This window comes from Caloenas nicobarica, chromosome 1, assembly GCF_036013445.1.
Source record: "Caloenas nicobarica isolate bCalNic1 chromosome 1, bCalNic1.hap1, whole genome shotgun sequence".
In the NCBI taxonomy this organism is placed as follows: domain Eukaryota; kingdom Metazoa; phylum Chordata; class Aves; order Columbiformes; family Columbidae; genus Caloenas; species Caloenas nicobarica.
This window is the reverse complement of record NC_088245.1, coordinates 48,391,266-48,417,378: the sequence shown is the minus strand read 5'-3', so window position 1 is coordinate 48,417,378 and position 26,113 is coordinate 48,391,266. Positions and strand designations below refer to the sequence as shown.

General features: G+C 41.2%; 1 protein-coding gene across 1 annotated transcript in view; it reads left to right on the top strand.

Annotated features, from left to right (window-relative positions):
- Positions 1-26,113, top strand: part of PLEKHG7 (pleckstrin homology and RhoGEF domain containing G7) — a 33,244-nt gene that overhangs the window by 967 nt on the left and 6,164 nt on the right. The window contains exons 2-14 of the mRNA XM_065626809.1: positions 921-943; positions 6,014-6,141; positions 7,467-7,507; positions 9,405-9,500; positions 10,621-10,770; positions 12,713-12,808; positions 14,293-14,388; positions 15,629-15,742; positions 17,774-17,948; positions 19,909-20,024; positions 20,808-20,901; positions 24,212-24,291; positions 25,599-25,758. Of these exons, the coding sequence (XP_065482881.1) occupies positions 921-943; positions 6,014-6,141; positions 7,467-7,507; positions 9,405-9,500; positions 10,621-10,770; positions 12,713-12,808; positions 14,293-14,388; positions 15,629-15,742; positions 17,774-17,948; positions 19,909-20,024; positions 20,808-20,901; positions 24,212-24,291; positions 25,599-25,758 (1,369 nt within the window). The remainder of the gene's footprint in view (positions 1-920; positions 944-6,013; positions 6,142-7,466; positions 7,508-9,404; positions 9,501-10,620; positions 10,771-12,712; positions 12,809-14,292; positions 14,389-15,628; positions 15,743-17,773; positions 17,949-19,908; positions 20,025-20,807; positions 20,902-24,211; positions 24,292-25,598; positions 25,759-26,113) is intronic.

Sequence of the window (26,113 nt, the reverse complement as noted above, 5' to 3'; positions counted from 1 at the left end):
CATCTCTCTTCATTCACCCTGGTGGGCCCACATAAATGTTTGTGGGGCTATGGAAGAACAAGACCAAGTAATTTATCCAGTTCTGGCTCGGATTTTTAGAAGATTATTTTATTTCCAGGGTACTTCAGCAGGATTCTCCTTAAGCCAGGTCAGTCCTTTATTCTATTTTACTGAATAACATTACAACCCAAATGAAACAAAGAATGAAGACATTCAAGATGATTGAGCTAAATTTAAGGTTTGCTACTACCAAAGGAAGGGGTTCCATTCCCTTTCTTCCACATACCTAGCTATGCCACTCACTAGCCCCCTCCATTTTTATGTTCAGGTCCATAAATGAGTGGGCAATTGTGCTATCTTTTCTTAAAAACAAAACAAAACAAAACAAAACACTGGTCCAGTGAGTGCCAGAGTCAGCAAAGAGAAATAAGCAGTGGAGAAGCTAGCCCTCTGTCTTTCCCTGGTGACAAACGACTGTTTAGCTGTCCCGCATAACTTCACCTAAAGGAGAAAAGGAGAGGCACTGCAAAAGCCAGGTTTGCTACTAGGTCTACTCTCAAAGACCTCGCATTACTTGCACAAGCAGTTAAATTTGGACACACGCCTGATTCTGTCCTTACGCAAAGCACCTACACACACATTTCACCGAACAGAGATGGTGTCAAAGAGGTGTATAGCTCTTTGCTGACCAGTTAGTTTTGTGCCACAGACCAAAAAACTATTTCCCCCCCGCCACTTTCAAATACAGAAAATATTCTGGATATCAAATGAATTCTCATTTCTTCACAGCAACAAAAATAATCAGCCAAAGTCTAAGTCTATGTAGCACATTTCTCTTAACAAATGAGTACTTTTTTCATAAATTCAGATTGCTTGCTTCCTTTCTGACCAAGTAACAGGTCTATCTCGCTTTCTTTCAGAAGCATGGATTGCCTGTACAAAGGTATGCATCTGTTTGTTTTGTCATATTTTAAGCTTCACTTCTCCATATTTTTAATTAATCTGCTTCACTCTCAGATAAAACTGAACAATGAGGCATGTATGTGTAACTCAACCTTAATTTGTAGATTTGCTTTGTGAAATGCCTATCACCAGCTTGTTAAACTAAGCTTTTTAATGAGATTTGCTTTCAAAGGTGGCCCTCACCCTGACATGTTTAGCTTTATTTCACACACTATTTCAGCTGGACCATTGGAGAGCTCTGCACCAGGAACCAAGTGCCAAAAGGCCTGGCTGTTTGGATTAGCAGTGTCAAATTTCAGCTTGAAGAATGTGAAACATCTCATAATCTTGAGCGACATTCTTCAAAACTTTGTGGGAGGGAAAAGGGAGAAAAGAAGCTAGCAGAACAGCTCAATATTGTTCTCATACATGAGCAAAGCAGATCTAGGACTGCTACTGGATGGGGGGATTACTAATCCTGCAAACTAAGGAGAATGCTTGAATTTTGTAAGTTAGTGCAGGCAAGATAAGGTGTTGTGTACTGTAGATCTGTGCAGTGAATTGCATCAAACTCTCACAAGCAATTATCAGAAAGTAAAAGCTTGATTAGAAACAAGTTTGATTCAGCCATGTTTGTTTCCTTAAGACATTAAAATGTTTACAGAAGGGAAATGAAGTTTATTTTCTCCCTAAACAACAAGGAAGCAGGAGCTAGTACCTGCGTTAGTTACCATACCTCTCTCAGTGATGGTGCAGTGCTCGCTTTACTGCATGATCCCCTTGAAGATTTCAGGTGGGGCATGTGGGTGCGTGACATGTATTAAAAGCACTGGCACTGGTGAGTAAGACTTGGGGAACACAGAGAACAGCCTCACAACAAACAGCCATACACTGCTTTTGTGACTCTACCATAATGTGTTACACTTCTTAAGGCAGTAGACATCATTAGTTGAGCTGTATCTCCTCTTCTTTGCAAAGTTTACCTATTTTTCAGGTGTAAGCTGTTATAACCAGCAGTTTGCAAACAGGACCGTGTTTGGGACTGGTTGTGTTGGAACAGGCTGGTACAGTCTGAGTCATTACACAATGCAGTTCCCTACACAGTTGTGTGTTCCCTTGACAGTTGTGTGTATGTCTACATGTTCCCAGCAGAAGAAAGCTTCCTAGATTTTCTGAATTGTCGCAATTTCCAGATAGCTATTTAGCATTTTGAATTTACAGTAGAAAAGTGGAGAGGGAGAGAAGGGAGAGAACTTTGCATCTTTGTGTGAAAACAAATGATCTGCACCTATTTTGGGAAGAATCTGCACTGATTCAACCCAAAACTGTAATACATAAGTGTATCTCACTGACGGGATGAAGATTTGTGTACCCTGGCAAACTTCAGGGGAGAATTTGAAGAATACTGAATGCAAATGGCTAAAAAGGAGAACATTGAACATTTAAGGTACAAATCTTCTCTTGGTGCCGCTTGCCTGGCAGATTAGGAGGGAAGCCACTATATGCCAGCTAGAATACTGGCTCTGGACTTCTATCCAGAGATTTTAAAATCAAGAAATCACACACAGAACAACACAAGCTTTGCTCCACAGCCACCAGCAGGAAAGATTAAGAAAAAGTTGTTTGGAAGATGCATTATGATTTTATTTCTTGTCTCGCAGGCTGTAATTTCAAAAGCCTTTCTTAAAGTAGCAATGCTCTTTTTAAACAGCCTTTCTTCACAGAATCCTCAGTCAGGAATATCAGTACATCTCTGTCAGCATGGGAACATGCTGAACTGATGCTGATTAAAAGTAATCAGCCAAAATAAATAAACAAAAAAGGAACAGAGGGGCAGTACAGGGAGAGTTGTGTGTGGTGGAGACAGGTTGAGATGCTAAAGTCAACGCTGCCATGGAAAGAAATGCTGATAAAACAAAAGCTTTGATTTACTCTGAGCTCATTTTCTCTTTGCCCTGTTCAGCATATCAGAGACTGGGTGCAAATTTGGATTGCAATGTTTCCTAAATACAATTAGTTAATGAGAAGTCTTCTCAGTAACTGCCAAAGAAGCTCATTTTTGATGAGTCGAGGGAGCTGGGCTCATCTATCTTGAGGTGCTCCTCTTCCTCTTTAATGTCTCATACGCCCATGAAGTGTCATGTTGACTCTCTGAATCAGGGAGTCTGAATACCTCCCAGAGTGGCTTCGGTAACAGTGTCATCACCTGGCAGCTATCAGAACTCTGACCAACCTCTAATGTTGACCCTCGAAGCCTCTTCAGTTGCTTTTATTCCCATCTAGTAGGCATTCCTTTAAATAACATATCCATTATTTAAGTAAGGTGATTTATATAGATGTCCATTCCCTGGAACATCTAAAGTTCTAGCTAGGCTAAGATTACAAACATATCAAGACACAGACATCTAAAAAGCAATTGATTGAAACTCTCTGTGCCCTAGAAACAACTGTATACCAAGGATACTTGTTTTTCCAGACCATGAGCTGCTTCAGTGTCTTTAATAATTTTCCATAACTTTGTAATGCAAACTTGTGACATTATCTTGTTTCACAAAATAAGTAGATTTAAAACAGAAACTATTGCAGATGTTATCTCCTCAGGTGCTTGAGTTCATCCCTAAGTACAAGTGTTTCTTCCATTCAAGTGCTTCAGCCCCCTGCCTCTAATAAGGAAAACATAAACAAAAAAAACAAAACAAAAACAAAAAAAACCACAAAAACAAACAAAAACAAACAAACAAAAAGAAATAAAAAGGCAAAACTACAGAGTCTGCAGGCATGAAAAGATGGTATAATATTGCACACAGACTCAAAAACTGATAAATTGCATAACACAATACTTCAGTAGTTTCATTTCTCCAGTAAAACCAACAAGAACATCTAACCTATCTGTATACAGGCATCAGGCCAGATGCTCACGGATACCTGTACCTTCATCTGTGAAGCATGAGTACACAATTTAGGCATGTGAATCATTAATCAGACCAGACAGATTGCAGAGGTATATTGTAGATACACATCCAAGTCACCTTGGCATGCTCCCACACTTCACAGGTTTGCATACCTATGTGAAGAGCTTGTTTACATCTATGTGCCTCTGAAGTTCAAGCTTTTTTTATCTAGAGAAATAACACTGTTTAACTTGGTTACAATGAAACTGCGTTTCCCATTACCAATCTTCATAGCATCCAGCTTCAAAATTAATTCTGCAACTGAAAAAGGCTAGATACTTTAAGAATCAATAATACATTTTAAAAACTTTATTGTGAATCCAACCTGAAAAAATCTCCTGAATTCCCCTGTACAGGAGTGACAAGTTTTAGAATTATCCTTGTATTATATTGCAGCATCTGGCTTGTATAATAATCCAGCTGCCCAAGAAACTGGAATCACTAGAGGTTTCAGAAGCATCTTAAAACAATCTTAATACAATACAGCACTTAAAATTTGCACTGTGTAGCACTAAGTGCACCCCATCAGGAAACAATCTCCCTTGCACTGGTATGGGCTTGCAGACAACCAAGAAACAGACCCCATCCATAAAAGATCTCAAACCACGTGTTAGGTTCAATTTCATGACAAACTTCAGAGTTTCATTGTAAATTGCTAAAGTTAAATAAACAGATCATATATTCCCTATTCAGTAGGACTACCAGAAAAGGAAAAGCTTTTAGAGAACTCATACATTGCACATTGTAAACTCCTCAACACTTTGTTGTAAAGCCCTAATATGCCTGTGTTTCAAGTGTTAAGGTCCCAGACCTGGCCTTTCTTTTGGCCTACAGCTCTCTCTGTTGTTAGGAGCAGGCTTTCCTTCCACCCACACAATTCAATTGGTTTAGCTAAGGCAACTGCAAGCAATGTCACTGTCAGATCATAACAAAAAGTGTCACCTCCCTGTCCTGCTATACATATCAAATCCCAGTCCTCTGCCTCAAAGTTCATCTCCCAGTTGATAAGTTGTCAAGTGACTATTCATGCACTTAAGGGGAAAAATATACCTGCCAGGTTTCACAGCAGGTGTTGGCAAATGGCTAAATATTCACAGTAAGGTATCTGCCTAGGCAAAAAACTAAAAAGAATTATACTTAACTGACCAAAAATACTATATACAATAAATGATGACTAAAAAAGATAATTCTTATATATGCCCAAACACTTCATGCCTCCCTCAGCTACTTAATTACTGACCCTTTGAAATCTGATGCAGTCTTCATGCATCAGTTGCTTGAATACAGCAGAAAAGAAGCTACAGACACCCATCGCCTTGCAAGAGTACCCTAGCACAATTAATCAGGTATTGGTGTGAGTTGTTAGCAAAATCCAAAAAGGTTTTTGTCATGCACCAATAATTCCTGTATTTGAATGAAAGCAGCCTCTGGCACAAACACACTGTTGGATACAGAATGCCTGTCACTTCACTTGATGGGTCTACATCCTGGACAATGCTCTCCGTCAGTTACAACAATAGCTGGAAGGAGCCATTTGTTTTCCATCAGCAAGGCCACTAAGTCACATTATATTCAAAATACAAAATGTTTGAATTAGCAGAAAAATGCCGTAAAGATTCAGAAAAAAAGTAGCACAAACCAGCCAAAAGGTTATGTATTAAAAAACACCAAAACAACATTTGAACTGTTTCATTAGCATGCTGTCTTTTCTTTAAATCACCTGAGTTCTGGGAGGTTAAAATAATGACAACCCACATATCAGCTAAGGACATGGTATTTAACTGCTCCTTTGGACTCCAGTGCCAAAACACAGGTTCTGAAATCTCCACTCACTTTTTGCCTAATCTCAGAAGAAACCAGGAATTTCTAATATTTAAATTCTTAGAGTACTTATTATCTGAGGCAAGCCATGGCCGTAAGCACCTTGATCCTAGCAACAATGTAGAGTTGGAGACATAATTAGATATTCGCTGTCAATCACTAAAATTTTCTACTCATTGTTCGTTTGACACATTACATCATAGTCACTGTGATTTGATTTTTTAGCTCATTTCCCCCTGTATCAGCAAGGAGCACCACAAGCAGACAGAGATGAAGTGTGTTGTTCTTGCATCTCACAGATCGGCTGAGCGCAGACGTAGCTCCGTGGTGGTGAGTCTGCCGGGACTTGAGGTGTTCCCTGGAGACCTTCTGGTGTCAGACGGTGCCATGGACTACCTACCTCACAGGGTCCTGATGCTAAGTGCAGGTCAGACACAGGGCGGGGTTTGCTGCTCTGAGCCCAGCAAAAGCCATGACTAAAATACATGTGGATGTGGGATGGGGAGGGAGGATCAACACAATGACAACACACAAGGCAACACAGCCTCTGTGAAGGATTCTGTTACCCTACACCGAAGTGACTGCATCCCTCATTTTAAAATTCTCCTCAATTTACTTTGTTTTGCCTGCATTTTAATGTTGAATGCAAAATGTAAGAGGTAGGTGAGGCAATGAAGGGTGTGGATCACCTCCCTCCTCCACAGGTTATGAGCAACCAGAGCCCAGGCCAGGATCTCCATTTGCAAGCAGCTGAGTTACAAATTTCTACCTGCACAGCTTCGAGTAGAGGGAAGAGAGTGGCCCATGCCACCCTTTCCACCCTAATCATGAGTGTAGCAGACCCAACTCATGGCTAAAGATTACTCACAAGATATTTCAACACTGAAATGTAGACCTGCAAGCAATTTCCACAGATATCTATTGTGGAGTGTTGAACAGTGTGCAGTGTGATTTCCAGAGGCCAGAAAAAGCTAGTGACCAGAGAATAAAATTTTCTCAAAAATTAAATAAGTTAAGGTCACGACCAGCAGTTTCATGACAGCAAATAAGCCAGCCATCCCCCAAAAGTATGACCAAGACTTTACAAATCCAAAAGGAGAAAGTTTTAACTGTGATTCCCAGTCATACACAGGCCTGGAAGAAGGTACCACATTTAGAAAACTTTCGAATTTCTTGCTGAACAGACACAGGCATTCTTCACCTCTCACCAGTGAATTCCTACATCTAGAACCCCAGTTTACCCTGTGCCTCACTAAAGACCATGAATTATAGCCTGCACCACTGCGCCAGTCCCATGACAGATCTGAGGCTTAGGGTTTGTAGGATCTTTTTATCCATAGGAATTTTGAACACCTGTATAGCTCCAAGATGTCACTAATGAGCAGACATAGCCTAATTCTTGCTTCAAAACAAAGGATATCTTCAAGAACTGGCCTGTGGTATGATCTGTTTTCCCATGTAAAGAATTGGCAACCACACACTGATCATCTGCAGCAAGTGGGACTGTTTAGCATCATCCAAGATCCCATCAGAGACAGACATAATTCTTGCTGGGAGGAACCCAACAGGCTTAATAGGTTTTAAGTCTGGTGCACAAATTGCCTAAACACAAGTATTAAATCTGAGCCAAGTAGTGTATGGTACCTCAGGTTTCATCTAAAAAAATTAAACAAATTTTTTAAATCATATAAATAAGAGTTTTATTTTAGCTATATATTTCTTTACTGATAACACATTTGTTTTACCCATTAGAGACCAAAAAGCTGAGGTGGCCATTTGCCAAAAGAGGAATTGTGAGTATTTCACCAAGTTTTTTTGCTTGCACTGATGTTGCCTTCTCTCACAACTAACCTGAGTAAAAAGAGTTTATTTACTTTATTGCCCCTGGAGAAAAGCAGCCACCAGATGAGCTGAACTCAGAGGTCCCAGCCCACACTAGGACTACTTGGACATTAAAGGTTGGGTGGTTCCATCGCAGCCAGCAGTGCCGCTGCATGTGATGCACATGAAAACACAGTCAGCACCGCAGGTCCCCATCCCCACGGGTGGTGGGAGGAGAGGTGCCCGTGGCACCAGGAGGGCAGAGTGGAGAGCATTCATTCGAGGTGTTCAGTGGTGGCAGCAGGTGCCGTGCAGCTCCCCAGGGTAAGAGAGTACAAGGTGGGTAAGTTAGTCGCATCTTTTCTTTGACCAAATTGTATTCTGTATTTTCTGTGTGCCAGCCTAGACCTTAGCACCTGAGGGCTCTGGAGTATCTGCCTAACTCCCACTCACATGGAAGGCTTCTAGGCTTTACCTATCAAAGTGGCTTTTAGGATGCTTTCTTAGACCTTTCCTGTCCTTGTGGGCAACCTCACAGTCTCCAGTAAAAGCATACACACCAACACACTTCAGTTAATTTCCTTGTTCAACACATTTCCTTGTCTTTTCCAGTTATGAAAATTTTAAGTTACTATAGTATCTGAATTTCCTTTTTGAGTGTTGTTCACAATTTAAAAAATCACTTGCAAGTGTTTTTGATTATTTGCACCCCTGAACATGTGATTGTGAACAGTCCCTTCCTAATATATTTTGCATTTTGTCTTCTAAACCTCAAAGAAGAATTTTTGTAAGTGAAACCAATACAAATACTCATATTAGCATGTACAGGAGTTCCCACTTCATTTGATAGCATTTCTATAGCATTTGAAGGAACATGGCCTAAAACTGAGAATTTTTAAATTCAGCAAAATATTTGAAATTTGCAATAAAAAGTATTTGATATTTAGCCAAAAGTTATTTTGGAGACTATTAAATGCCATAGAATTTAATTTATGAAAACCCATTTGCTGGTGCATTGCTTAAGTGTGTATATATACAATTTCATTATTGGTTTTGCTCCATTTCAAGCTATCTTTCAAATCTAAAAGTTGAGGTTAAACTCTGAATTTCAAATTTTATAATCAAACACATATTTCAAAATTGGCTTGAGTTCAGTGCCTAAAATTCAGACAATAGAAATCCATGAAGTAAGAGTATACAGTTCCAGAGAGCAGATAAAACTTAGGCAAATACCTTATAAGTCTATGCTAACAGCATTAAGTTAAAGTTCATAAATATTGGTTAAACTTTTTACATGGCACTGTCAGCCTGAAAAACAAAGCCAAACCAAAAGCAATTGTTTTCATTTCATGATCCCTCACACAGACAAACTCTTCCTGCTTTTTAAGCCTTCTAAAAGCTCATTTTATAGACAGTGGTCTGCAGATGACCAAAGGAGTTTTTTCAATGTGTAGCCCAAATAAAATAAAATAAAATAAAATAAAATGAAATAAACAAGCAAGATTTGTATACCTATGGCAGACGGATGATTTCAACTATGAGTTTGTTGTCCCCTACTTCTGACAGTGCTGAAGGATGCAAAATATTTAATTTGTTCTGTCTGCTGAGGGTAGCCCATTGTCTGTTGCCATACCAATGATTTTCCCTGCCAAAGACTTCTGTGTTACATAAATAAGATTTTACACACCCACACCTAAGCCACCTACACATCCCACCCATAGCTACAAATAAACGTGCCATGACTGTCTCATCTGTGTGTAGGAGAGCCTGGAAATATGAGGAAATCACTCAGTCAAGGGCAAGCTCCTTATAGATCATGGCAAGGGGGCATTGTATGAATTGGGGCTTTGCTTTTTTGTCACTCAACAGGGCAAAGACAAACAGAAGCAAGCATCTGATCTGGAAAACTGTCTTTCAACCGTTGAGATCATAGACTGCAGCACATATGATTTTTTCTTCTTTAAGGTATCAAAATACTCAGTATACTGTACCAAGGACACTTAAAGATGGAGATAAAAATTTTATGTTCAAGTTGCCATTTTTTACTACATTAATCTGGATATAAGACCTTTCTGCAAAACTAATGCATAAGCGTAAGGTATATTTTTCTTGTTTGAAATGGAGGTGCAAGGGGGAAACTGTGAGTGTTGTAGGTGGTTAGCAAGGGCCCTCACAACCATCTGGATTTTGCCAGGCTTCCAGACTGCCCTAAATCAAGGAGGTACCACCTTCAGAAAAAGACATCAAGGCAACCCTCTCAGCAGTGCCTGCAGATCTGGGGAAAGAAATTGCAGCATCAAAAAGGTGCCAAATGGGGCACAGTCACCCCCACTGCTGCCTTAGGGGTATGTTCAGAGGTGGCCAGGTAGAGGTCAGTGCCAACACCAAGGTTCAGCTGCAGAAATCCCACCAAAGCCTGTCTGCCAGACAAACAAGGCTCCCAGCCTCTGGGACCCCAAGTCATGGAAATACCAAGCTTGGGCTACCAGGGTGTCATTCAGATAGCCCACATCTCACACCATTCCCCCTCCAGGGCAAACCTTTTTCTTCTCGTGGCAGGCTGTTGTGTGCAGTTCCCCATGGAACTGGTTGTTGAGGACTCCTGCTAGTGCCTAACTTATATGTGAATGTCTGACTTGGGAGCAGGTCAGGAGGGTGATAGCGGCCACCTTGGGACTAAGCAAAACAGTATCCAAGTACCTATGAAGATCTAGTCCTTTGGTACCTTAATGTATCCACCTGGAAAATGGGAAGCTACCATCCATCCCTGCTTTCCAGGAGCAGCAGCAGAACGACAGATTCAATACCTCAGCATTTGCACAGTATTCCTTGATACAGCATCCTACAAATAGAGAGTATCATACTGTGTTACTTTCAGTTCAGTGTGTTTATATTATAAATATTTTGGAGGAAAGTGTCAGGAGGGTTTTAATCTTTTTAAAGGAATCTTTAAGATTCCGGAAGACGAATCACTAATACTGGCAGCCAGGCTCTTTACCTGGGCAAATAGATCACAGATTCTTTTCATAAGGTCTGAAGAAGCTGATGTAACAGTCAGTGGTTTTCTTTCTTCTTCAATCAATAGAATAAATCTTGGCATGAATTTATAAAGGTGCAACAGACTGAGCAGAAAGATGCCAACAGCCGGTTAGAAGTGAAAAAAGAAGCAGCAGTATGGGAACTTTTCACAAGTGAATGCACTTACTTTCTGGATCATTTGCTGATTCTCAAGATGGTAACTTCAGATTTCATTTCTCAAAGATAATGAAACATTATTTGCCTTTCTGTCAGTGTGGCAGTCATAAAGCCACCTATAACCTCTCTATGGGTGTCTACAGGGGAATGACAACCACTTGCTATTTCTCCAGCATCTCGCCTGCTCATCTTGTTTCCAGGGTGTTTTCCTTTGGTTTTTATCTTCCTGATGGCATCTCTTCTTCTGGACATCACTTTCTAGTGCTTTGTAAACACCACCTGATCGCAGATCCTTCCAGTAATTTCAGCTGGTATATCACTATTCCTCTCACTAAATCTGAAGGCACTCTCCAATTGACTATACTGGATATTTCTCTACCACTAGCCTGTAACATTATACTCTTCATTTAACTTCATATAGAGCTGTGGTTAGATTATCCTGACTAGAGCATGAAAACCTCAGAATTCAGAAGACCCATAGTTCTACTATTACAAGAAAACAAGCAAACTAAAAAACAGCTCCTCTCCCAAAAATTCCAAATTGCCACACCCTGGTGAATTTTGAGAGCTTTGAAATATGGACAAAAGTACTACACACTGTTACAAGAATAGCTGCACTCTTCATATTCGTCACACTTCAAAAGTTAGTGCACTCATTTAAAAGGGTGGAAGCTTCCCTAAATATCTTCCTATCAACTTTCTCTTATTCTGCACAGATAATTTCTGTTTTCTTATTAGTCAAAGGAAAAAGATTAGCGAAACATTTTCCACATTGCTGAAAAGTTAGCCTAGGCAATATAAGGAGTACTGCAAAGTAAAGGGAATAAACAGAGGAGTGGGTTGAATTGGAGGGGCAGAATGGGAAGGGAAAGGGGACAGCAGGACCAGCTACAGTTCCAAGGCAGGATGGAAGTGTCCTTCCTTTGAGACTCTTTCTTCTTAGAAGATAAAAAAATGAGTGAATCCTGGGAAGGGTGAGGACATGCAAGTTGCTTGGTGAGCCTGACGTAGGAACCCACAGACAAGCCTTAGCCAGCCCTGAGTGACCCATGAATGATAAACTTTTCAGCCATGCCGGTTTCCCAAACTCTCCTGCCAAAGAAAGAACCTATTGAATTTGAGTAGCCAGTTTTACAGATACCTTCTACTCTAAGTACTTCCCAGTATAGAAATATTCCACTGATTTTAATGATTCTGAACAGGGAACTTTAAGAACACTGTAAATCCCCTTTAAGCTCTCCAGTCAACTGTTCATGGTGACTAAAGAGTTACACAAGGCTAAGCAAATAGTCTCACCAGCTCTTCAGTCTTAGCACCTGGGTGATGGGGTTTTTCATTGATGTTTTTCACACATATACAAAAACATTCTACCCCATAATCTACATTTTTTAAGTTTTTTCAGATTTAGGTCACATTCAGCACAGCTCCAAGATCACCATCAGAGCTCAAATAATATAAACCAGCCAATAAACACACATGAAATTTTCACTCAGTACAGGTTAACAGAACAATCCAAACAGATTAAAAAACATCATGAACCCTCTACTTATGCTATTCCAACTTTTTGTTTTTCCCATTGTAAATCTAAACAACTTATATAACAGCTGATGCATGGGGCAGAAACGAAAGCATTTAGAAAGGCCACAGAAGTCTGCAACTGCAGCTCTGATGTTATTATTTCCCTCACATGGATCTGCAGGGGGCTCAGTTGTCCCTGTTCAGCCAGAAAGCACAGCAGGGGCACAGCTGCCTCTGTGGCAGCTGCAGAGACACCCCAGATACCCTCCTCCTCATACAAAGCTCAATATTTAGCCTTCAGGCAGGTCAGAAAAAGTTTCTCAGAGTGTCGTCTTCTGCTTTCCCCATCATTTCATGAGAACTAAAGTGCAAACATGTTTTTTTCAGAAAGAAAAAGAAGAAAAAAAAATATATTTTGAATTGGCAAAAATAGTTAATAACATGGATTTGTCTTGTTTTTTAAGATATTTATGAGTACTCTAAAATACCTCCAGAGTAATGAATTTCTCTTGGATGTGGATTCGTGGAGACTTTTCGCAAACTTAGAGGAGTTAAACGAGGTGAGTAAAAAAATAAAATCTTACTGAGATCAGAAATCAACCAGCCCAATAAAAGGAGACAGCAAACCATCCATGAAACTTCTCTTCAGATTCAATGCTCACATTTGGAACTTAATTCAAACAATTACTTTTTCATTTCTATTTGGTATATCAGTGGGGGTCAAATTTCACCAGAACAAATTATTTTCATGTGCCTCCAGCAAAAGATAAATGGGCATTTGAACACAGAGAAGAGCTCATTTGGCATTTGTTTCTGAAGGAAACATGAGTTTGAGACTAATTCTCATAAGCATCATCCTTTTAAAAGGATTTCTGAAGATAAACTCCGACTGCACAATCCTTACAGCAAAGCAGTTAGAATGGCAAAATAACTACAATAACAACTTTCCTTTTACAAACGGAAGGGCACAAAGACTTTGCTGTTTATTATACCACTCCAGTAAAGCAAGTGAACAAAAATTGATAACCTCCTCTCTCTAATTTTGCTTTCCAATTTTGTTGTCCTTATTAATGAGGATGAGAAATGACCATCTATTATGCATATTTGTGTATAAAACAGCGATCAAATGTAGCAGAATGCAGCTGCCCTTCACACCTTTTACGTCTTTTTACAATGTATTTTACAACATGCATTTCTACTGGACATCAGGCTGAATCCACGAAAAAATGCATGCTGTAATAGGTGCACAATGCACCCTTGTCAAAATGAAAGAATTAGCATCATCCTATAAGCAACCTTGTCCCCATAAATGCAACAAATAAAGCGGTGTGTGCAGCTACAACAGCAGTTCATAGCAGTATCACAGAGAGTGATGCTCCTTTCTGGACTAAAATCTGGCCTGAAGCCGAGTTTGGTCATGACTTTGTGTGGAAATAGTGTGTTCAGGAGGCAAGTGTGGGCTTAGGAACAAGCTTTCATCCACATCTGACTGACAGTGTGGACACCCTTGGAATCTGATGCAAACATATAAAATAAATTTCTGTGGAATACATGATTTTTTTAGCACTGTATAGTAATTTCCTTTCCCTCCAATAGTGCGAAACAAACTCAAACTGTGCAAGACGGTATCTTCTTCAAATGATCATAAACACTTCTTTAATTGTCACAGCTCTGTCATACACAATCAGTGTTTTCCAGTAGATACCATTAATGTATGGTAATTTTCCATGTCAGTTCATGTTAAATACAGTTGCTGCCCTAAAATAAGTCTAAGTGGAATAAACGTAATCTTGTTTCAAAGCTTTTGTCAAATGACATTATCATGATGTAAGTGGGTATTTGTATATGTTTGTTTTAGCTTCTGATTAATTAAAGAATTCAGGGTGTAATTTTGAGGCTAAATCTGGCAATGTCAGGAAGAAAAGTATAGGCACTCCATTAGGCCTGGAGCCTTTAGGGAGACTGAGGATGGGAAATAAAGTTATTTTAAACTTAACTTCAGAAAACCACTGATGCTAATTTCTCTTTTTTCCCCCTTACTTAGATAAGTCTCAGTTTTCTAAAAACTTTTTTTGAAGCTGTGAAGGAGCATGTCAGCAAGTCAGACTCTCCTATGGATTTCAGCTCCATACTCAGAAAGGTAACATAATCAGAAGTATTCTTGCTTAATCTCAGCAGGTCCTTGCGGCAGACCATTTATCATAGCATGCAAGTGTTTTAGACATGTCATTTGTCACAGGCAGTTTGGTCTCAGTCTCAAGCACCTTCTGTTGGTAGTGTTTTTCTTTTTATTCATTGACATGTTTGAGGTAGGTGTGGAAAGGTGTTCTCTATGTGGAACAAAGCGTGGGAAGATTTTCCCTTCCTGGGCAACAGTAGCTCAAACCTTGAGGAGATTTTGCCACCAGCACACATGAGCTTCTCGCTCTATGGAAGATGTTTTCCTGAGACCAGACCCCAGCCCCATCGCTGGGTGTTCCCTGTCTCCTTCCACTCCACAGCATAGATCCTTCCTCTAATCCATGCAACAGACCCGCAAGTGCATTTAAGTGCTTCATTAAGAGCCCAGTGGGACTGAAGTACCTCTTGCCCTTTCAGCCCAGTTGTCCTGCCACTGCCAAGCACTGCCCTGCAGCCCTTTAGGGCAGCCTGCGTGGGGAACAAGGCAGTTGTCCAAACAGGAGTCTCCAGGGACTCTGTCTCCTGCACTGCTTCCCAATGACTGAAAAGTTAGAAACAGTAATACAGTGAGGAAACCAGCTCATGGACCCAAAATTCCCCTAGTAGCAGAGGCCACTAGAAAATTTCCAGGAAAATACTAAAGTGGACCCTACCTCAGGGCAAGGACTTTAAAAAGGGAAAGGAAGGCTGGAGCTCATCTTCTCACCCCCTTCAGCTCTGACTTCAGGCATTCTTATCAATAATGCTTGTGTGAGACAGACAAAATCCCAGACAAAACTCAGTTTTGTTGTGGATGGCATTCAACATTCCTAAGAGCTAACACACTCACATATAAAGTGACGTGCTCTGTGAGGCCATGAAAAGCTGTTGCATAGGTAGTGACTTTTATCTTCAGCTTCTACATGAATTTCACATCATTTATTTCTAATGAGGACAAAGTCTGAGAATGTTTCACACCTTTGCAGAGCTGTTAGAACTGTGCTCCCATGCATTGCTTGAGCACTTTTGTGGGGTTTTTTACTACTTTACCATTTTTACTACTTTTTATCTTGCCCTTTAACTTCGCCTTTCCCTCTTCCCCTATTTTCCTAGGTACAAGGAAATCTCAGGTAAAATACACATTACAAAACCAAAACTGTTATTCCAGCCTTTGTCATGACATTTTTCTTTCTTGATAAGTTTCCAAGTCTTTTCTGTAGTTTTTCCAGGGTGACCTCTGCCAGACACACCAGATTTATTGCCTCAATTATACCTCCGCTGTCTTCTACTTGGAAAGCCTGAGACAGAAAGAAGATTTTGGCATCTACCTGAAAGTAAAGTGATAGTTTTGTTACTGTTGTTGTTGTCTTCAGCCTTCCTGACGTATGACAGGATTTTCACATCAGACTAGGAAAGTTCGCTGGAAGCAAAACTGTATAGATAGCATTTTACACTGATTTTTGAACTGCAGAGTATATGATAGATCATCCTTCTGAGTGTATGTTCTCCTGCAAATGTGAAATTCCATACATGTAATTTTGAACAGGCAACAAGGGAAGCCAAAAGGGAACAACTGACTGCATTTTTGCAAGCAAAAAATTGTGTATGGCCAGCCTGTATCACTCATATGTTTTGCACATAATCCTTTGACTTGGAGACCCCCACCTTAACAAAGTGAAATTGTTACAGAAAGAAAAAAAAACAACCCCACACACACACCACAAGCCACATATTAAAAAGCTCTCTTAATATTTTACTTTTATTTTGCTTCGATGTATGTCCTACATATCAGCTTTTTTTAGATGCTGGGTGGGACCCCAGTACGTAGGGTATTATGTGCCTTAGCAGATGACGGGGCTCACACTCCCTGGGTACAAAAGAGCCTCCAGCCTCTATGCTATGTCACATCAGTGGTGACATAAACAAACTCAAGAGATGAACGATACAGGCCAAAACAAGGGGAATATAATCATAGAACCATTGTGGTTGGAAAAGACCTTCAAGATCATTGAGCCCAACCACTAACCTAACATTGTCACTAAAATGTGTCCCTAAGGACCTCATCTACACATCTTTTAAACACCTCCGGGGATGGTGACATAGCCACTTCTGTGGGCAGCCTGTTCCAATGCCTGACAACCCTTTCCATAAATAAATTTTCCCTACTATCTAATGCAAACCTTCCCTGGTATAACTTGAGGCCATTTCCTCTTGTCCTATCACTTGCTACATGGGAGAAGAGACCAACACCCTCCATGCTACAACCTCCTTTCAGGTAGTTGTAGAGAGTGATAAGGTCTCCCCTCAGCCTTCTTTTCTGCAAGCTAAACAGCCCCAGTTTCCTGAGCTGCTCCTCATTAGACTTGTGCTCCAAAATAGAAAGCCAGGAGCATGTCAGTTCTTTCACGTGTCTTAGGGGCCTGTGATGAGAGAGTGGGGTAGCTTTGGTGAAAAAGCCAGGCTGCTTTCCTTGCTCATGTGTATTTACTGACCCCTGTGCCCACAGGGAGGACACAACACCTTGGGTAGCACAGCAAGCGACGCCTCTGCAATAGCAGCAGTTTAGCTCCTCTGACAGGTTTTGCTTGCCCATAGATAAAGCAAATGTAGAACCTGCTATCATAACACTACCAGTAAGTGGTCATTTACCTCCCTCACATAGGGCTGGAAAGAGCTACCAGTGATGTCTTTGTACAGTTACAGCACCACAGCAGGTTCTGTCTGTGCCAATGCCGCATCAGCCTGAAAGCAACAACTCCAGCCAGTGCAGCAGTGGGACTCCCAGGGAGAGGGTTCTGCTCTTTCTGACTTATCATAAGCAGGACACTGTGTCCTGTAAATACTTCAGGCTGATCTTAAACATTACAGAGTTAGAAAGCGAAACCTGAAGAAGAGGCCTTTTCTCACAGGCAGCCCAAGACTTCGTGGAGACCTCTTTGTAGCAACCACAAGCACTGCAGCTTTCATGGCCTGGGAGATGCATATTGCTCACTCCCTGACGAGGATTTCAGACAGGGACAAAGGTCCCCAATAGGAAGTAGTAAATGACCCTAAAACATAAGGTGACCCTCAGATGTAACTGGGGTCTTCCTGATGAAATTAAAACGGCATATAAATAAGAGCACCACTTGATCACCTAGCATGGCCACAGCTTCTGAAATGGGGAGCAGCAGCACAGAATGTGAATTTGAAGGAGCGATGTGACTCCCCCTTTAGAGGGTCTTTACGCTACCCTCACTCTCATTGTGTGAGAAGCTCATGCTTAATTGGTGCCTCTCTCGTCAGAGTCAGCTGATGATGCAGAAAACTGTTTGCTGCCTCCCTGCCAGCTGAGGCCTCAGGCAGGTTCTCCTTGTCTTCAGCAGTGGTGTGAACAAAACGAACAGTGCAAGAGGCTGCGCCTGCCAGAGCTGCTGGTCGCTCCTTTGCACCGACTGACGCGCTATCCCCTCCTCCTTCACAACATCTGGAAGAGGAGCTCTGATGAGACAGAGAAAGGCTTTTTCTGGTCGCTTAAAGAGAAGGTGGAAAAGTCCATACGTAAGTAGCTAATATGAAAAGTCAAGTGTGCAATTAACGATTCAAGTTACGTGGCCTTTTTGTGCATGTCCTTTGAGCGTGAATGGGTCTGATCTCCCTGCATAAATGCAATGAGGATGTGCATGTCTTTCTACAATCCTGAGTCCTTCCTCATTCTGTAGGAAATGATTGGTGCCACCCTTGTGCTGTCAAAGCCTCTCTAAGCAAGGTCACAGGACTCACAAATCAGTGAGTCACTTGTATTTGCTCAGAATCATCTGCAGTGACATGCAAACAATTAAGAGAGATCACAAATTGGAACAAATCAAGAAAGATCTCAAACAAAGAAGTCTTTCAGTCGGATTTATGTCTAGGGAAGATTTGTTGGGGGTAATCCTTAATAGGATAAAATTGTATTCACAAGGGGAATATTATGTTAGTGACCTTGTTCTAAATGACAGGGTTCTACCATGGAAAGTAGCTGAAAAAATCTCTCAGCTACAGAATTTCTCTAGCTATTGTGGAAAAACAAGAAATTGGGCTGGGAAGATTTTTAGGTTTTTTCTTGAATTATGTTTTAAGTAAATAATATATTAATCCAGTCTTGTTCAGGAAGCCATAAATGCATTTCTAAGTGTCTTACAGTACATCAGCAGACAGGTGAATTCTCCAAAGGCCTCGTGCAGCTCCCGCTGAAGTCGAAGACGACTGTGTATCAACAAAATGCCCATCCTGCCAATCTTGACAGGGAGAGGCTCCAGGCAGTGCTTCATCCCAACCAGCAGCCCACCTGCACCACAGCACTGCCTTGAGCCACCCGGCATGGTGGCACTCTCTCTGCAGCTGTCCTTCTCCCTGTCCTGGAGGCTGAAGGCTCAAACACCTCCTTGGGAGATGGGGCAGAGAGAGAGTTAATATCTTCTAAAGACAGATAAATCTGGGGCTGCTGCTTTGTGGCTAAATACTCCAATGACAGAATTACCACCTAAAGGAGAGATGCGGGTTCTTTCTCTTCTTGCCACGTCCCTGAGAGGAGTCTAGCCTAATGGTCACACAAGGAGCACACTTTTCAACAGAAAACGCGTCGCATAGGAAAAGGGTATTTTTATCACTAGTCTGGAGACTTCTGCTGGGAGAACAACAGTGTTAGGTATGGCCTCAAAAGACCATGCGATATCTGGGGAAATTACTGGCAAATAAACAGGTCCTTCTAGAGTTTAAATAACTCTAGGCCAAGGAAACCAAAGATAGAGGGGTGACACATCTTTATTCACAGACACCTGACAAAGATCTGCCTCCATGTTTTGATCAGTGAATCAGTGACATAAGGAACATTTGCAGTCCCAGCATTCCCCTTCTGGTGTACACGTGTGTGTGTGCGCGTGCCTGTCTGTGTAATCATTATTTATGTTATCACTCCACACAAAAACTTGGAATTTCAGCTTCAGGTCCATTGAAGTTTTCCCCATAATGGCCCCGAATCAGCAAAGAGTCCTCATTTTTCACATTCTGAGGTGCCCCCATCCCAGTTAAATACTTCAGTCACTTCTGGCACCACTTCCCCTGAAATTAGTTCTCATTAACTTCAACACCCTGTTGATCAGGCTGTATGTAACAAAAATTATTTTTTTCTCAGTATCCCAGACAGTTTAGAAAGGCAGGATTTTTTTTTTTTTTTTTTTTAACTTTTGAAGATTACAGTTTTATCAAGTTTTATATGATTCCCCCTCATTCGGACTAGTAAATATAACCCTTGCATTTAACAGTGAATTTAAACCTGTTTTAATGCATGGTTTGAAATTCTGGCTCTGCTGACCTAGGAAGAGTTTAGTAATTTTTTACAATGATACCAAGATTTCATCTAGGGCTTCACATGTGAGGCGCTCTGGTTTCCACTGGAGGAAAATCAGTATTCGGCATCTTCTAGAAACACAACTGTTTTTGCCAGCCTTGGCAGTAACTGATGTTTCACATATTTCAGGGGATCTGGAAGGTAAAGTCAAGTGGTTGGACAACTTTCAGAAGTTCAAGCAGCTGCAAGAGGTCATAATTTGGCCTCAAGTCTGGGATCGTGACAAGAGATTTTTTGTCCCACAGGTAAGTGCATTTTCTTAAAGGGCATTTTTTCTTGCGGAAGGTTTAGTTTCCTATCTATATAGCATGGTCTGAAGTTGGCTGGTTGTCTATACTCTAGTTACTGGGGAGTGGCTCTGCTCTCACAGGAGGAGCTGCAGCCTGAGCACTGCAAACACTGTCTAAGCATGCAGGCTCTGCACAGCACTTTGGATGGCTGCACGGGTTGATCTCTGCTGGCATCCAAGACAGTGTAATCATACGATCCAGGACAACTCTCCAATGCTTGCTTTTAGGGGGCAGAATGAAATGGGATTCATGTAAGTATTACTACCTTTTTGTAAAGATATGAAGTATAATAGAAATTATGAGCCTCTTTCACAAGGTGAGTGAAATAAATTTCTATTTACATTTAAATAGCATTGCAAAAAATTACACAGCATACCTGGGAACATGTGCACTTTTCTGCTGTGGTTACCCCCTTACCCATACAAACAGACTTCAAGCATCATTATGGTAACATCATCAGGTGAGTGACACATCAAGGATTATATCTGTTTACACTCAGGTCTGCAAAAACCATTAAACTCACTCCAGAAAAGAAAAATTCAGCTTAACATTTCAAAACTCTAAACAGATTGAAGCAATAGCATTGCTGAAGAAACACAGGCATGCTCAGCTATTAGCTGTGTGATGTATTTAGCCTGAGATTGCAGTCCATGTGTGCTCAGTTTAACTGCTGGTTGCCTCCCATCTCATCATCAGATACGCGAGATTCTCCTTTCTCTCTCTCTCTTTTGGGTCAAGTGTTTGAAGCAAAGCTTAAGAGAAAACAGCAGTGAAAACATTTTGTCTTCAGCGAACAGACTTCTCCTTCATGAAGGGAGGCTAACACTAGCAGGTAATGTCCCTCAATGTCCCAATATCAGGAGTTAGCTTAACAGAATCATATTTTGTTAGGCAGGTCCAGAATGAACCTCTGCAACAGTATTTGGGGAGATGCAATAAATAAAAAACAAATGTACAGCTTGTCATAGAGAGACTGAGAAACAGCCAAAAGAATGGGTAATCTGCATGATTTTTTACTGTCACATATGGATGTTCAGTCTGACAGGTTCTGAAGAAATCACCTGGACTCGCCAACACCTGTCACCCAAAGGGAGAGTTTTACTGTCACATTCAAGAACATGGCAATAGGAAATCAGGAAGTTTAGACTGCCCTATACAAGGTGTCCCACAGGCCTGAGGACCGATGTCAGCATATCTCATATATCTGCTACGTGTTTCATCAAAAATTACTGAAAAGTCCATAGGTTTTTGCTATTTTTATTTCATACTTCACCTCTGCTAAGACTGCTGTTCTGATGGACAGCTTGGAACAAGAAGGTGTTATCCCACCAGGTGGCTTCCCTTTTATGAAGAGAGCACTCATACAACATGCCATGAACTCCACAGGTAGCACAGCTGTCCCACCCAAGTATGCTGATTTCTACAGTGCTGCTCGCAGCTGCTGTCACCCCAACAAAGTGGAGGGACACTCACGTCTCCATACACACAGACATCATTTTGTAGCAGAGCGGTTGCTTTGCTGCTTGCTGGGGAGCTGCTGCAGAACCTGTACCTGTGCAGGAGAGGAGGGTTTCCTCCTTGCCAAAGCAGGAGGCAGAGCCTGGGCATTTTGGAGAAGACCAGCATCTGAAAGGATGCTGGAAGCTGTATGCCAAGGTCACTGCAGGGCTGTAGCAACCATTTGACAGAAATAAGCACAGCCCATACCTTACGTTTCCTTCACCACCTCCTCAGGAACAGAGGTGAAGAGAATAAGCACCAAACACTTTCTGTTTCAGACCACCATTGTTGTAAAGGGAGCAGCAAAGGGGACATGTTCCATTTTTCAGTGTTTTTGTTTTCCTTCCCTCATGAGGAGAATTGTAGTAGCAGAGGAGAAGGCACAATATCAGGGACAGCTGAAGAAAAGGTTGCTATGATGTTTAGGGGGTGTCAGGCAGAGGAGGAAGAAAGCCAGTCCTCTCCCACCAGTCCTTCCCTCTGCGCTCATTGCCCTCTTGATGAGACACCAGTGCAGGAGGTAAGGGTGGCCACCGGGTGGCCACCAGGTGTCCACGTCTCTTTCTGCAGTAGGTAATTAGAAAACTGAGGAGTTATGTGCGTAGCTCTTACCCATCACGACAGCCAGCTGCCTGCAATCTGCAATAAAAATGCCTGAGATTTGGCCACTTGTCTGAATGAAATATCTTTCAAGACAAAAATGAAATCACAAGTCACATGTAATGCTGCACAACAGAAAAGAGCATGTCCTAAAGTCACAATTCCAAACAGGCTTACGCAAGTCTTGTGTTAAGGTGAACTGTGCTTGTTTGAATTAAACTGAGATCACTGAGATCACAATTGCATGGGGTTTTTTGGTAATCATGTACTTGAGAATAGGAGCAGCTGCGAGAAGTGAGTTCACATGTCCCTGAGACAAGGCTCAGGGAAGACATTACAGTTGTCTTCAACTGCCTAACGGCTGATTTAAGGCAGATGGAGCTAAAGGATGAGACATAACAATGCAAGTTGCAGCATGGGCTACTGCCCCAGTAGATACCTGGAAAAACTTGTTAACAATTAGGGTGGTCAAATATCAGTACAGGGTAACAGAAAGGTTGCATTCTTGCACATACTCAAAACCTGACTGAACAACCTGCTCTAGCTTGGACTGCTTGGAGTAGTGGGTTGGACCAGAGACCTCCAGAACTTCCTTCCAACTGATGCCATTCAATGACTCTGTGAACACAGTATAAATGAAAGAAGCAGAAAATTTTGTCCACAGCAGCTGACAGAGTTTAGGACAAATAATTCTTTCCTATGTAACACCCACGAAAGCCTACTGCTGTGCAAGAGATGCTGTGGAGAGCCCTCTAACATGTTTTTGACTTCATAGAAACTTACAGAAGAGTAGTTTTTATAAGATGTCTATTACATGTTAACTTGCTTGTTTGTAGTCTTCTGAATCTCCACTGACACACAACAGGGTCCTCATGGTAGTTTCTTTATTCTCCATGCAACTGGCTGATCCATGACCTAGTTAGAATTTCAATTTTCAGTAGTTACTGATGTTGCTTTGTGCAACATTAATGAGATAAGAAGTTTCCAAACCAAACTTTTCAGAACCAAACACCCAATAAAGTATTTTAGGATCTTGCAAGATTTCCTGGAAGCAATAGCTCTGACCAACCTCATTTGCTGTGAAGACTAGCCAGGTGTTTCATGCCAGCTTTTCATGCTGAGAGATATCGTGTTTGTACAGACTAGCCAGAGAAGAGACTATATAGAATAAAGGCTGCAGCAGTGAAAGGAGGTGATTCTGGAAGTGAATTAGGACAGTTAAGTTGGGAGCAAAAAGGGAAATGAAAGATTCATGGAAAGGGACAGAAGGAGCCATAAACAAGAAACAGGTCAAAGGACAAAACTCTGCAAGTCCAGTAGAGAGCCTAGGTTTCCTGCAGGAAGTTGTTTAAAAAATACTCTTGCTTTTGTTAAATCGTTCCCTATTGTTTATTATAACAATACCCAAGTTTTCAACATGGCTTGGAGATCAACCTAAAAGACTTTGAAGCATTCTCACAGACAGTTGTTTTCATATTCTTCACATTCTCATGTCATCTAAGCTAGGAAGAAAAGATAAGTCAATATTGTTTTGTGTAGTTTTTGAAAGGCTTTTGTGATACTGTCAATTAACATTTCATCACTGCAAAAGCCTGTGAAGAGGGCAACATAACATCGTTTAAATGTACCAGGAAAAGTTTGCACTTCCCTATTTCTTTATCTCTGCTGTTTTCAGAAGGTTCACTGTTTACCAGGTAGGATTTGCTAGTTTATAGCATGCCGATTGTTGTATTTGACGGTACTCCAGGTGAGCCAGGTCACTTTTCATAGCAGGTAAGCAGTTGTTTTTTCATAATGAAGTAGCTGCTACAAGGTACAAGTAATAGTAGTCAAATTCATCAAGAGACATATAATTTTTTTAAGCACTGCATTTGAAAGCACAGACTAGGAGATGAGTAATTCTGTACTATGATGGAAATCATGCTTCTTTGATAAAAGCGTTTTGTAAGACACAGTGATTCATAGATGTGCCTGATCTTAGATGTAGCAATTCCTTAAAATAATCATGCCACCAAGGTGATTTTTTTTGTTTTCCTCCTCAGAAAGTACAAGACTCCTTGATGTCTATCTCTTCCTGTTTGATGATCTTCTATTAATTACCAAAATGAAACGCAACAAAAAGGTAATAATGGATAGAGATATACATGGTTGCAGTTATTATGGTTTTTTTAGCTTGGTAAATATTTTGAATGTACTTTGGAAGATTGATCTAATGATAAAAATACAAGATGACTAATTGGCATGAAGGACAGATGATAGTTCCTTATGCAAATAGCAAACCATAACACTGATTCTAAACCCTGCTTCTAGGCTCAATATGTTATAGGAACACTATGACAGGCAGAATTTACATTACAAGATCTTAATATTTTCCTGTTGTTGTTCTGATGTGCTAGATTCCTGAAGCTCAGAAAAGTTTCAAGAATGTAGGAGGTTTTCTGATGCTCCCCTCATGACTCAGTCCAGCAAAGTGAGAAATTTTTATCCCAGAGATATTAGAACTGTTGGAAAGCTGGTTTCAGTCCCAGTTCCAACACTCCCTGTTGTATGTTTCTTCTCTTTGCTTTGATTTCCCCTAGTTTAAAATGGAAACGATGACTTTTCTTAAGAAAGTTATTACTGATGAAAGATGCTAGAGAGAGACTTCTATAGATGATACATCTCTGTATTTAGCCACAAAAAAAAGAAACCAGATGACCTGAAATTCCTAAAGCTTCAATGCAGGAGTGCATCTAGCTAATTAAGTTGATGAAGCTGATGTAAATTAAGGCTAAGTGGACCTGTTCAAAATCTCAATAAGTTTGTGTCTGATTTAAAGACTTCTTGGTTTTGATTTTTTTTTTTTTTTTTTAAGAAGCAGGTGTTCTGCTTTTGTAGGAGATAGAGAAGACATGTAGTGAGAGATTCTAGACCAGCAGCACCATCCCTTTGCAATGGCAGGGGGGGATGAAGGGAGGAGGAAATCAAGGGACTTGTTGCTCAGAGGCAAATCTCTCAGAGTTGCCCCATATACATGTGTTGGTGAAGCTTCTGTGAAGGGCTTCAAACAATCTGGAGCCCCCGCAATTCTGTGTTCTGCATGTATGCAATGGGAAATGGGGAAGCACACTTCCAAGAAACAGAGAAGTCGTCCTGCTATTAAAATAACAGGGGTAAGGGGGTGAAAAAAGACCTTTGAACACTTTAAACTGACTCTTTTCTGCCTGTGGACTTGGGTTGTGTTACTATTGTGCCTTTTTTAGTACAAGGTGTTGCTCTTTTAGTACAAGAGCTGTAGGTACCGAGGAGTTTTTCTGAAGTTCCTCACGCAAACAAGCTGTCTCAGTACCTTTGATAAGAGAAAGCACATAATTTAGGGGCTCTTTAGTGCCTATATTTCATGAGCAGATGGCAGACAACTAGCTAACCAACTTCATTTTCTATTCCCAGAAATACGGGGGCTCAGACACTGGCTTAATCCCTGTCTGTCCTCGCCTCACTCCTGAACTACAGTCCTTCATCAGAGAGGGTGGGTTTTGCGCAGTCCTAGACCAGCCCATCCCACTAGACAGACTGATACTGAAAAACGTTGACCCCGTCCACATTACAGGTATGTGCCCACACGCATTGGAACGTCTTCACAAAAGCACCCCGTGTTCTTTTGCAGTGACTTTCACATACACACCGGCAACTGTCAGATATTATCTGTTCACCCCAAAGGAGGTATCAAGACTCCATGAATTCTTCGTCACGAGCCAAGTATTTCCTTGCCCTGACTGTCCTAGCACACTCCATGAAACCCCAAGCCTCTTACCCAAGTACATTCTCAATTCCATACTAGTTATGCAGCATTTTTCCTGTTGTCCCGCTGCCCAACACCCCAGCACGCTGCTCTCCTGGGTGTCCTCACACATGCACAGCAGCAATTCTTGAGGAGGCTGGAGAGGAGGTTTATCTCCTGAAGC